This window comes from Abrus precatorius, unplaced genomic scaffold, assembly GCF_003935025.1.
Source record: "Abrus precatorius isolate BTA unplaced genomic scaffold, Abrus_2018 Scaffold5, whole genome shotgun sequence".
NCBI classification, from domain to species: domain Eukaryota; kingdom Viridiplantae; phylum Streptophyta; class Magnoliopsida; order Fabales; family Fabaceae; genus Abrus; species Abrus precatorius.
The window spans coordinates 19,072,484-19,086,834 of NW_020874395.1; the positions used below are offsets into that span (position 1 = coordinate 19,072,484).

Here is a 14,351-nt window from a genome sequence, read left to right on the forward strand (position 1 = left end):
GACTCGTAGTTATATACATAAATAAAAAATCCTCCAAATTAACATGTACAACACTTTATTATAATCAAATAACTTTTAATAGCATAGTTTACGCTATATTGAATGTAAAATTAAATGGGTTTTGTCAATCTCAGTATTTAGAACTGAGTTTAAGAAATTAAAAATATAAATTTTTTATAAAAAAAATTCACAATTATTATATTAGAATTATAAAAGTACAATAAATACTTCTCTTTTTAATAAATTTTTAACGAAACCCAAACTAAATTACATTAAAACAGCCACAATATTAAATTAATGCGAGTACTTAATACTGAAAATCCTTGTAGAGTAATGCTTTATTGTTTCACAATGAGCAATGCCATATTAATTATGTATCATGTTATTTACATTAAGAACAACATATTTAACAGTGATTTATTACATGAAAACAACAACCTTACATATTTCAGAAAGTTTTATTATGTACGTAATTATTTTTAAAATATGACACTGTTTTAAACTTTATTTGGGTCTCATTCTTTGGCAACAAGATCTTTTAGCTTCTTTATTAGTATCTCAAAATCATCTTGGCTTTTAATGAGACTGAGACGCACGTAATTATTATCAGCACTATAGATACTTCCTTGACGGCCAATGATATCAGCGGCTTTGAGAATTTCATAACAATTTTTGTCTTCTTGTCTCTCACATTTCAACCAAGCGTATGCTGTGAGAAAATTAAAATAAAATTGTTAAGACATTGGAAACATTTTCACTTCATATATCTTACTCAACTTTATTTATTATGGGATAATTAAACTTCAATTAATTAATTAATTCTTCATAAAGCTCATGACATAAATGGTTTAAGACGTAATTAAAATTAAAGGGTCAAGAATGAATATAATTTTCCATACATCAAATATGATATTTACCTGGTGACAGATCTCTGGTTCTCTTGAAATAGGTACAGTACTGAGGCGATAATTTCTGTAGAGAAAAACGTTTCGATTTTGATAGAATTTGTTTCAATCTTCTCCAGCGATCGCTCATGGTTCTATATGCAAATTGAAATATTTCTCTTCCGTCTCCTTCAATAACCACATCTAAAAGTTTTAAAGCTCTTAGTTGAGCTTCACGAGAAATTCCCATGGTGTTCAAATCCAAATATGTCAACATCTTTTGATAAACTGTCTCATTCTTTATTATTGCCCATCTGTGGAGAAAGAAAAGTTCTGGGTTAACTTTGATGTGAAAGTTATACTCTCATGATGCTTATCCAAAAATAAAGTTTAATTTAGACGAATTTAAGTTTTACACTCAATTAATGACAATTGCATATCAATAACGACGGCTAAGTTTGACCACCTCCAATATAACCTATTTTTTCCTCATCTGATTTTTCTATCACTCTTGTAATATAAAATCCTAGAGCATTACTTCAGGCTCTTTAACAAATTATGGTGGTATTCTCAAATTACTATATTGCCTTTAAAGTTGTGAGCCTTATATTATACCAAGTTTAAATTTTATTATGAATAATAATAATAGCAAATATATCAAATCTATTGTTACTAAGCGAAAGAGAAACTTCTATTTGAGATACTATTCATTTTTACAATTTGATGCAGTTTAAGCTAGCACAATAGTAAAGTTAAATTGTGCGGGCTTAAATTGCATCAAATTTCAAAGAGTTATTGGATCAAACATGTTAATAATTTATCTATTACTAAATCGCGCATGTGATTAGATTATTTTCATAGAATTAAATGACTCAGCTAGAGAAAAGATTCATAAAACTTTTAATTACCCAAATCTACTCCCAGCATGGCCTGTGAGTTTGGAAATTGTAAACACCATGAGATCTTCATCAGCTGGAGACGGAATAGCAGTAAAATGTGGCCAATAATAGGCATGATCATGAATGCTCTTAACATTAGGACCACGAAGAACTCTCCTTGTCAACTTTCCATCTGGGTTGTTTGGTGAAGTCACAAACTCGATAAATCTACTGTTGTCATTCGAAATGTTCTTCCATGAGGATGTATCTCCTCTATATTCAAAATCCCTTGAATTGAAAAACTGTGTTTGTGTTCTATAAACCTATCACAAAAAAGTTTATCATATATAGTTGATGTCAATCATATGCTAATTAATTTCACAAAATAGACATATACATGTAAGAAGGAGCGAGCAATATAGCTCAAGTGCATACTGGGTAATACGGGGCTGTGGCTACCACTTTTGCCGGAGACACCGAAGAGTTGGGAGACAAAGCATAAACAGCAGCATTGAGGAGTTGAGTTGAGCCACTTCCAAATATGATATATCTTCCTTCAGTAACTGCATTCCCAACAATTTCATGAACTTTTCGGATGTACTTCACCAATAATTCTGAAATGTATGATCCATCACTATATACGTAGCTCATTCTGTGCCACCCTGATACCAAAATTGCACTTCTTGCTGCATGTTTAATCCAAAATGGCTCTAAAAATAGTGGATCGCCACTGCAATAAATAAACAAAAAAGATGATGCAAAAAGTAATAATTTCCCATAATTGGTTAGCATTTAGAATATTGATTTTGTGGGAGGGTTTCACCTTCCAGCATCAGCGGCACAATCAGTCAAGAACACGGAGCAATTAGAACCAGTATAGCATGAATTGCATTCACAAACAGGTTCATGTCCATTAAGAATGAGGCCATCTAAGAAGGCTCTTCCATGTCCTGAACATGGTATGGCTGCCACAGCCTCAGCTTCTTCAGCAGCTCTGGTGCTCCATGTGCCCTCCCATTCTCCCCAACAAACATACATGTTTGAGACAAAGAATAAAATCAACGTTATCACAATTAATGCTAAATGCATTGGACCAGTCTTTTTCCCCATTTTCTTTGTAGCTTTTCTCAATTGAAATGGGTCATGCCATTGCATTTATATAAAAGTATAAGCATAATGAATTTTCAAAGTTATGGACAAACCTTGAATTTTCTAGTGTTTATGAAGTATACGCTTTTTGCACTGAAAATTTGGACACATTCTACAGGGAGAACATCATTTATAATTTTATATTTTTAGTGTAGTCAATATATTACTTAAGTATACATATATAAATTAATAACTGAAATAATAAATACATATTTATTTTTCTTTTATTTATTGATTTTTTAAATTATTATTAGTTGTTTTAATATTATATATATATTTAATGTTTTACATGTATATTCACAAATAATTTCAACTTTAATTCATTGATTTAAGTAAATTAGTATTAGCTATTATATTCTTAAGAAAAAATTATTCTAACTTTATTCTGATTTATTTTGTCTTTTGAACATTTAAAAAAGTCACTAATATGTTATTTTCATTAAGAACATTAACTTCTTTATCATTTTTTATTTTTTCTTTTATATATATTATTTATTATTCATCGTACATTTTTTATATCTTTGTGTTCTATTTATTATATTTTTAATTTCAACTTTTTCCTTTGGTTTTTCTTCTTGCTCCATTTATCTTTCTCTTCTTTCTCTTTTAAATTTCTTACAGAAAAGATAATGAAGGTGATGGCTATTACCATCACTATACCAAAATGTAGATCTGAGAGCAGTTCCATTTTGAATTAAAGAGCGTTTAGAACTGTTCTAAAAACTTGTGCTATCTGATGTATTATATTTAAGAGAGCGGTTAAAGAACTGCTGTTAGATGTTAAGATTAGAAAGCGGTAGGCGAAACCCCTCTTCAAAGTATAGGTGTAACATTAGAGAGCGGTTCTACGTGGAACCGCTCTCCAAAGTATAAATTTAAACTGCAAAATTTGAAATTGATTTCTTTGTGAGTTTTCTGTTGCAAAATAAAAATTTATTATTACATTTAAATCAAAATTTAGAATTAATTTCTTTTTGAGTTTTCTTCATTTTTATCACAAATCAAAATTGAATCTTGAGTTTATATATTTGGTATTAACCAAGCAGTCCACATCTGCATGAACGAAACACAAGTAAGTAGAGAAAAAATAGAACAAATTAATAGGATAATTTTTAACATTAATAGAGAGAAAAAGAAAGAAAGAGAGAATGAATGATTCACCATTAACAAAGAGAAGAAGAAAGAAAGAGAGAATAAAGAAATACATACAGATGTAAAAAAAACTAATTTGTTAGCGTAAAGAAGATGAAGAGAGCAGACTAACACAGAATGAAAAGGTACTTACAGATGGAGAAAAAACTAATTTGTTAGCAAGAGAAGACAAAGAGAGTGGCTAACAGAGAAGATGAAGAAAACATAAGAGAGCAGAGAAGAAACTTACAGTGAAAGAGACAAACTTTGTTAGCTATGAAGAAGAAATGCGTTGAGCGTGTTGATTTATAAATGACTTTAATAATATTAGAGAGCTGTTAAAATAGATCTGATAGCGGTTCTCTGTTAACCGCTCTCAAAAGTATAAATCTGAGAGCGGTTAATAAAGAACCGGTTAATAAAGAACCGCTCTCTAAATATATAATTACAAAGCAGTTTTTATTAACCGTTATCTAAGTTAGCGCTTCAAAAGCTCATTTCTGGTGTAGTGCATAAAGAGCCATCACAAGCATAAGGAAAGAATATCATTGTCTTTGTTGGTGTAGGAGGTGTTGTTGTTGATCCACAAAAAAATTGTCAAGAGTGATGCAGCATTTAGTGTGGTGAAAGAGGAGTATGATAATAGTACCAAGGGATGGCAGGATGATAGCAACCACATGGTGACAAAGTTGTTGGTGTCAAGAGTGTATGTTGGAGAAAGAAAGAGGGAAGGAAGAAAATAAAGTAGAGGAGGTGAGAGAGAAAATTGAAACCAAATATTTGAGAAAGAAGATAAACATTGCATTGCATGAATAGTACACACAATAAAAAATAATTATCAAGAGTGAAAGTTTTTAACCAAAAAAAATATTTATTTAAAATATTTTTATAACTAGAGATCAAAATGAATCAAAATAAAATTAAAGATTAGAATTGAAATTAAATTTTAAGTTAAAAAAATTAAAACTAATTTTTTTAATTATTTTGAGTTAACAAATATTTGTAAAACTAATGAGGTTATGGTATTAAAATAGCATCATAAAACATATTAAATACTCTCTTAACTGTTAAATTTTAAAGGATCACTTTCGTATATTTTATTTTCAGAATATATAATAATTTTATTAACATATTTATATATGAAAATTATTTTTTAAAATCTAAAATAAACTGTATAAGGGGCTGAATATTATAACTAGTTGATTAGTAATAGAAAGTTCTTTTCAACGTTCATTTAATTGGTCAATGCATTTCTTAGCGTGTTTCGATTTAATTCCATCAGTCAAATCACATCGTTCATTTTTCAGCTCATGAATTTAGATCTTAACATAGCAATTTACTGCCAAAATTCAAGATTATACGTAGGAACTTTGTTGACGGCACGTAGGAATTTCACAACCCCATCAGAGAAGAAAAAATAAAACACATGACTTAATGGTTGAATTTGTTATACATGTTAGAATTGTCGCATAAAATTTAATAATACCGTAATTAGCATACACATCAGCAGTTTTTATATTTTATTTTTTGTTTATAAATTTTGTTAGGGAAACGTTTTAGTTGTAAATGTAATAATTGATTTTGATAAAATGTGAATTTTAAAACGATAACCAGCGTCAAACTTTATCCAATAACAAATGTTGTTGGCTCATTCAACAGATAATCATACAAATCTATCCAAAATCTAAAACATAAACGCAACAAAAAGCAATAATCCTATAATGCTGGGTGCACAAATCATCATTTGATGGAGAGTTTGAACGTTCTACGTTCTTCAAACTTGAATTGAATTTAATCATAATTGCTTAGATAAGGATCAAATAAACTCATTTTAACCTATGATGCTCTATAAATTTTAACTTTATCTTATAATTATCTTTAGGTAGATTTGATTCAATTTAATTTAGTTTTCATTATTATAACAAAATCTGTCGTTATAATTATAAGTCTAAACAGTGATAATTTTATAAATTAATAATTGAGTTCAATATTCATGGAAATAATACGTACTGTTTTACTTTTAGCTTGACAAGATATATTTATTGAAATTTATCTTTTATATATATATATATATATATATATATATATATATATATAATGTGTTGGAAGATGAAAAGACAGAAAATGTTAAACTTTAGAAGAAAATATTTTATTAAGATTGAGAGATTGTGATCTCTGATAATATATTTTTAAATTGTACAATGAGTTTGAGTTCGAAGGTGTCTGACTTTTGGCACATTGTATCAATTCATATGATATAGAATTAATTGATAATCTATCTTTATTAGAATGATATGTTATGGGGAGTATAGATCTTTGTTTAAAAGTTGATATATGTGAAAAATGATGAATTCATGTTTTGATGGAAAAAAATTATAGAGAGAGAATTGATGTATGAGGAATTACAGTTGTTTATGTTATCAAAGTGGAAAGAAAAGTGTTGAGAAAATGTGTGTCATGAAAAAGTGATTAAATTATGTATAAATAGTTATAGAGATGCACTGGAAGTATAGAAGACGAAGGTGATTTTGAAAATCTGGAAGAAATGAGAGTGGTGAATAATTTTTTTTTTATTGTGCATAACTAATGAGAGTAAAAATATCACACGTCTCACACTCATTTCCTATCTTAAACTTGATGACAATCACAAACTGTGTCGCCGAATAAAATGATCTTGAATTGGATTTCACACAACAAAAACGAAATTATTAGGGTACAAATAGGAATTGAAATAAGAAGAAAATTAATAAAAAGTGAAAATAGAATAAGAGATGGAAAATGGCGCCACAATTGCAAGATTGATAGGCCAAGGAACGATTCGTCATAAGAGTCTTGACTTCTTGATAAGATCAAGAAAACTGTCTCACTTAAGAACCTAGAGTCACACGCTTTCACAAGAGTGTTCAATCTCAAATTGTATTTAAAACTAATTAAAAGTGTATCTACGAGAGCTTATATATGTCTAATGCTTGTAAACTAATATTAAGACAAACCCTAATGAGCTTCTTATACCAACAAGCCTAAATTCAATTAAACTAAACAAAATAACAAGATTTTATCCTAAATAAAAACTCAAAATAAGTAATGACTAATATTAAAATAAATAAACTAAACATAATAATTAAATCTTAATAAAACTCGTTAGAGTTCAAATCTTCTAAGCATATGTAATTGATTATCTTGGACTTTTCTAATTCTAAATTGAGCTCCTTTTCAAATAAGACAGCAACAATCTTTTCTAAGTCTCAATTTATTCTTTTTGCCCTTACCCTTGTTATTGGCCCTTGAAGTCCTTCCAATGCCTTCAGGTCTTTATCTTCAATGGGCCTTCCTTGATTCTCATCAAAACTCTTGACCATACTTTTGGTAAAATGGGTTGGGTTGGCATGTTATAATTTTCTTTGATCCATTATGCAATAACTATTATGAAATTACCTTTTTCTTTGATCTTGAATTACGTTGTTCTCACAATACAATATATGATTTTCATACAATTAACGATTAAGAGAGCACTAACCTGATCCATTGTTCTTTGATGTTACCTCTCTCTTTGATGTCTTTGATCCCTTTGTATTTTTCCAACTCTTCCTTCCTCTTTTAGCTTCTCTCGGATGGTTGAGAGAAAGTTTCTTACTTGCGTTTACCGTGAGCTTACTTAGAGACCGTGAAAGTGAAAATATAGAGAATACCATAACCTCTATTTGGTAACCGCTCTTTTATTTTTTTGAAGGGAGAGGGAAGAGTTTCCTTATAATTTTATTTACAATTATACCCTCAATGACTCTATATTTTATATGTAACCACCATCACATTAAATCATTAATTAGAGTCATGCTATAAGTTACATAGGCCACTATAATAAGATTATTAAAATAATCTAACAATCTCCCACTTGGTCTATGTGACGACTTGAAGATTCAATGAACTGTAAGTGTGCATATCATTGATAATATCAAGTCGTCATCTTTTAATGATTTAAGTTGATCGGATCATAGCGGTCACAAGTCATTTGACGACATGATTCCTTCCAAGTATCACAGAACCAACCCAAATCAAAATAGCTTTAATCAGTCATACTACAGACTGTAACTCTGATGTGTTTTTAACACTCAACCTGTTATCAAATTCAAACCATTCATGTACATTAACACAATTTAGATAACAAGTAAACAAGCAGAAACAATACTTTTATTGAATTCCCAAAATGTCTACAATAATATGAGCAAAACAATCTATACACGTATATGTGAATCACATAATCATGCTAACAAGGACTTGTTTATAATGCCCATTATACCAACATGGCCAGAAAACGTTTTAGGGGGCAATCCCTTAGTTAGCGGATCTACTATCATTAAATCAGTAGCAACATGCTCAATAGACACTTTCTGTTTCTGCACTTCTTCTTTCACTGATAAGTATTTTAAGTCCATATGCTTTGCTCCCTTTGAATACTTATCATTCTTAGAGAAGAAGACAACTGCAGAATTATCACAGTACATTCTTAGTGGCTTTTCTATACTATCAACAATACTAAGCCCTAAGACAAAGTTCCGCAGCCACAAAGCATGAATAGTGGCCTCAAAGCACGCCAAAAATTCTGCTTCTATGATAGATGTAGCAATAATGGATTCCTTTCTGCTCTTCCATGAAATCGCACCTCCAGCCAACAAGAAGATGTAGCCAAAGGTCGATTTCCTTGAGTCTACACATCTAGCATAGTCTGAATCCGAGTAGCCAACCACTTCCAGGTGACTAGATATCCTATAAGTAAGCATGTAGTCCTTGGTGCCTTATAAATACATAAGAACTTTCTTTGCAGCCTTCCACTGGTCCATTCTGGGATTACTTTGATATTGGCCTAACATTCCAACAGCAAAACTAATATCAGGCCGAGTGCATGTCTAAGCATACATTAAACTCCCGACCACTGATGCATAGGAAATAGATTCCATTGCTTTCCGCTCCAACTCATTTTTGAGACATTGCATTTCACTAAACTTGTCTCCCTTTTGAATTAGAACTACCCCTGATGAGCACTTTTCCATTTTGAATATCTCTAATACTTTGTTGATATAACCTTTTTGAGACAATCCCAGTAATCCTTGTGTTCTATTACTGAATATTTCTATTCCAATCACATAGGAAGCCTCACCCATATCTTTCATCTCAAAGTTCTTAAAGAGAAACTTCTTTATATCATGCAACAGCTCAACATCATTAGTAGCAAGAAGAATGTCATCAATATACAGGACTAAAATGATGAACTTGCTTCCACTGACCTTCATATAGATACACTGGTCAACAGTGTTTTCTACAAAATCATATGACGTGATAGTATCATTGAACTTAAGATACCATTGTCTGGAAGCCTGTTTCAACCCATATATTGATTTCTTTAACTTATACACCATACTTTCTTTACCTGCGGTCATGAAATCATCTGGCTGATTGATAACCATGTCGCAATGGTATCAAACAAACTAGATTTTCTTAAAAATTTTGCAATAGAAGGAGTAAACCTAGGTCATCTCGCAAGGGCATAAGATACATTCTGTTTTTGGTTTCATCATGTAATTTCAGATTAGTTTAGGGATGGATTATTTTGAATTAAATTGTAAACAACAGAAAAGAAAAGAACAAAGAATAATTCTAACGAAACGAAATATGAAGTTCAACCAAATCAAGATCTCAATCACTACAACCCAATTCTCATTGTTACACGAATACAATTCTAACGAATTTCCAATCAACACTAATTCAATACGACATTAATAACCCGCAATCTAAATCTAGATTATGAATTCCATCAAAACAAGAACTACAATCGCAAACCCAATGCTCTAACGAAATTCAGAAAAATTGATTTATTGAATTAGGTGAATTCATTTATTTCAAATATGAAATTCTCATTCTCTATTTAGAATGCAAACGAAAATTCAATATCATGAAAAACATAATTATCCTAATCAGAAAAGAGGAGGAAGAGCGAGAATTCGATAGAACCTAACCCGAAACTCAAATGCAATGTAGTTCTTGAAAACCTTGAACCGATTGATGGATTAGCCTTGCTTCATGATCATGCTTGCTTTGGCCAAAACCAGAAAATACGAAAAGATGGAAGGTAGAGAGACAAAAATAAAGGAAAGAATTTAAAATAAAGACTTTTTGAATTCTGAAAAATAACGAGTGGGAAAAGAAAAATAACGATTCGTACATAGAGTCATAACCTCTATTTAAAGACAAAATAATTGGGTTTAATTAAGGCCCAATTCCCTAATGAGGTTCCTAAACACCTAACTAAGCAAAAGACAAAATAATTGGGCTTAATTAAGGCCCAACTCCCTAATGAGGTTCCTAAACACCTAACTAAGTAAAATCAACAATACAATCAAATTCTGAAAATTTCAGTGCAGGGTCGCAACATTGTGACCCAATTTTGGACCTGAAGATGCTCGAACTGGGCTTTTCTCTCAACAGAGAAGTTGTAGATCTCTGTCTTACCTTCCCAGAGACACCAATTTTGTCCAATTTTGACTAGTGTAGCTCCAGATATGGTCTTTGCAAGAAACTGTATCAAAATAAGAAATTATGGTGGGAATTAAGAAAGATTTATATATAAGTTCTAAATTACTTACTAACACAAATCTAAACTAACACATCAAAATAATGCACTAATGAAGCTCAATTAAACCAAAAATATGGAGAGAAAGATGTACTAAAATATGACTATCACTGATCCATATAAACTTTCTCTTCCAAGTTAACATTCAGAAAAGCGGTCTTTACATCCATTTGGTGGAGCTCTAAGTCATAATGAGCCACCAAAGCCATAACAATTCTTAAAGAGTCCTGTTTTGAAACTAGGAAAAGGGTCTCTTTATAGTCTATCTATCCTTTTGAGTGTATCCTTTAACAACAAGTCTAGCCTTGTATCTCTTAATGTTGCCTTTTGAGTCACGTTTGATCTTAAAAACCCACTTGCAACCGACTCGTTTTGAACCTTTAGGCAACTCGACTAGATCCCATACCTTGTTGTCACTCATTGATTTTAATTCTTCTTCTATGGCATTCAACCACTTTTCAGAATTGTTACATTCCATGGCTTGCTTAAATGAGACTGGATCCTCATCAATACTTAAGTCACACTCATGCTCAAGTGAGTAAACCACATAGTCCTTCAAAATATCAGGTCTTTTCTGCCTTACATACCTCCTTAATGTTATCTCTTGTGATTCGTCTTCCTCTTGTTCATTTGTGACTTGTGCATTTTCAGCTGGTTCATCCTCTATATGTTGTTCTTGTGGGTTTGGAATATTAACTTGTTGTCTCCTTATGTTGTGTGACCGTGATACAATAAGAGGAACAACAGCTGGAGAAGAGACACCAACTACAGGAGTTTCCGCACGTGTCTCTTTAATTTTCACCTTTCGTGTTTCACCACTCCCACTAAACTGACCATTTTTAATGAACCTTGCATTTCCAGACTCAACTATTCTCATACTATGGGTAGGACAATAGAATCTGTACCCCTTTGATTTCTCAGGATAGGCGATGAAATAACCACTAATGGTTCTAGCATCAAGCTTCTTTTCATGTGGATTATACACTCTTACTTCTGCTGGACAACCCTAGACATGAAGATGTCTTAAATTGGGTTTCTTTCCTGTCCACAGTTCATAAGGAGTCTTTGGAACTGCCTTACTAGGAACTCTGTTAAGCAGATACGCAGCGGTCTTTGATGCGTACATCCACAAAGACAGGTACATAATTGTAACTCAACATACTCCTAACCATTTTCATGATAGTATGATTTCGCCTTTCAACCACCCCATTTTGTTGTGGTGTACCAGGCATAATATACTGTGCACATATGCCTCGACTTTCTAGAAGTTTCGTAAATGGACCTGGACATTGTCTACTTTCATCAGCTTTTCTATAATATTCACCACTTCTATCTGACCTCACAACCTTTACCTTTCTATCTAGTTGCCTTTCCACCTCATCAATGAACACCTGTAAGACATCCACTGATTAAGATTTTTCATGCAACACATATAGATAACAATAATGTGAGTAGTCATCAATAAAGGTAATGAAATATTTTTCACCACCCCAAGATGAGATGTCAAACGGACCACAAATATTAGTGTGTATCAACTCTAAGAGTTGATTGCTTCTTGTGGCTGGATTCTTTGATGTGTTTTGTTTGTTTTCCTTTAATACAATCCACACATACATCCTAGTCAACAAAATCCAACTGAGGTAAAATTTTACTTTTCATTAACCTCATCATCCTTTCTTTAGATATGTGACCTAACCTTTGATACCACAAGAAAGCAGAGCATTCATTACGCACATTCAAATTACTACTAACAGCATTCTCAATATGAAACGGAGATTCAACAAATTTAACATGAAGATTGAAACGATATAAACCATTAATTAATGTACCAGATCCAAAATAGTACGAGTGTTTATACAAAGAAAAAGTACCGTTTCCAATCTTAAAATTAAAACCAAATTCATCTAACTTTGCAACAGAAACCAAATTTCTAGCACATTCAGGAACATAAAGACACTTTTCTAGATCTATGCAACAACCAGTATGCAAGATCAATCTGTAAGTCCCTATTCCTTCTATTCGTGCCTTCATTTTGTTTCCCCATGTACAAGAACTTTTCAGTTCCGCTTATGGGATGGATTGAAAGAAATCCCTATATTATATGTGACACATGAGTAGTTGCACTAAAGTCTAACCACCAGGTGTTTTTAGGTACCTCAATAAGGTTTGATTCAAAGCATACTGAAACATAATATATACCTTTCCTTTCGAACCAAACCTTTCTCTTCGGACAATCTTTCTTGAAGTGACTAGTCTTCTTGCAGAAGAAGCACCTTTGGCCCTTCTGGATTCGGCCTTCACAAACCTTTAATAAGGCCTTATCCTTCTTGTCATTGTTGTTCTTCTTACTTGGCTTAGCCTTGCTACTACTAGCGCCTTCATGAAATGTGAGATGGACGAAGTGTTCTTTCACCTTCTTCAGCCTCCCTTCCTTGTTGTTAGCAATCTACACTAGCAAGTGTACTAGGATTGCAGCAAGTGATGAGTAAATTTAAGATCCAAATATCATCTCCACAGGGAATTTAGGTTTCAAATACCACTTCATAGAATTATAACCATTTAAGCTTTTTCAAAATTGTAAGGAGAGTAGTAACATGTAATAACAGCAAACTAGAACAATTGAAAGTAAAATGAACTTGCAGAAAACAGAACAATGAACACACAGTTATGTGATAACAGAGGAAGAAACCATAGCTAGGAAATTGCTTCACCAAAACTCCAATGTTTAATCAATAAAGTTCTGAATTAACAAGCAATTGGAAAGAATGACAATCAGTTTCACATTATATTATTCAGAGGTTAATTCCTTAACTCAGTGAACCTAACATTCAATTAAACCATTCTAATTCCTTAGATCTAATTCAATTCAATATTGCTTTAAGTGTAAGAAACCAGAAGATTGCAAGATCTAAGTTCCTTATCCCTAAGAAAACTATAATCTCGGTGATTGGTTCAGATCTGAGGAACAAATTCAATTTCCATTGACAAGAGTTCCTCTAAAATTAGTTAATCAAATTTCCATTCAATTTCCACGTGAAGTTCAGAATCAATCACTCAATCTATTCCAAAGCTTGAAATTCAGATCCAAATCAATTCAACATGTTCATTTCAGATCTACAATCCCTAACTATGAACGAATTACACAGCCATGGCAGCAGAGAAAAGAAAAGAAAGAGAAGAAGAGAAGAAGAAACTCAGAAATGCCATGCAAGCTTGCTCCACTCCAATTCCTCTTCGTGAAGCTCCAAGATTCGAATACCCACTCCTCTCTCTCACTTCCTCTAACAAGAAGCTAACTAAAAAAACTGAAAATGAACAGAATTCCTTATTTCTGGATTGTTTCTGGTATTTATAACATTTCCTAGATTTTCACGTCATCACTTTTATGAGAAATAGTAGTTACGCAGAGAGTTTTTGGTTGCGCGTTAACACTTTTCCCAGAAATAGTGGCCACGCGCATTTTCCTGATATTGAGGGCTCTCTGGAACTATCACTCTTGATGATAAAAGTGACAACGCAGAGCCAAGGTAGTTGCGCGTTATCACTATTGTTGATAAAAGTGACTACGCAGAACTTTCCTTCTTCTTTGAGCTCTGAAGTGATCACTTTCACTGATAATAGTGATCACGCCCAGTCTGCAAATTCTTATTCTTAAGTTTTTGGAGTCCAGACTTGCTTCTTTCC

At 32.0% G+C, this 14,351-nt stretch overlaps 1 protein-coding gene across 1 annotated transcript; it reads right to left on the reverse strand.

Moving 5' to 3' along the window:
• Positions 1-318: 318 nt before the first annotated feature.
• LOC113867967 (tryptophan aminotransferase-related protein 4-like) lies at positions 319-2,885 on the reverse strand. The gene is made up of 5 exons (XM_027503497.1): positions 2,586-2,885; positions 2,198-2,492; positions 1,793-2,085; positions 918-1,198; positions 319-709 (listed from the first exon to the last, which is right to left on the reverse strand). Exons 1-5 carry the CDS (start codon positions 2,870-2,872, stop codon positions 516-518), a joined length of 1,350 nt encoding a protein of 449 aa, XP_027359298.1. The 5' UTR covers positions 2,873-2,885; the 3' UTR covers positions 319-515.
• Between the last annotated feature and the right edge of the window lie 11,466 nt (positions 2,886-14,351).

Bases quoted from the DNA above. Each gene is read 5' to 3' on its own strand.
- LOC113867967 (XM_027503497.1), bottom strand. From the start codon at position 2,872: ATGGGGAAAAAGACTGGTCCAATGCATTTAGCATTAATTGTGATAACG. The intron at 2,086-2,197 runs GTATGCACTTGA...TTTTTGTGATAG, and splicing joins CCACAGCCCCGTATTACCCA to GTTTATAGAACACAAACACA. The intron at 710-917 runs GTAAATATCATA...ATTTTCTCACAG, and splicing joins AACCAGAGATCTGTCACCAG to CATACGCTTGGTTGAAATGT.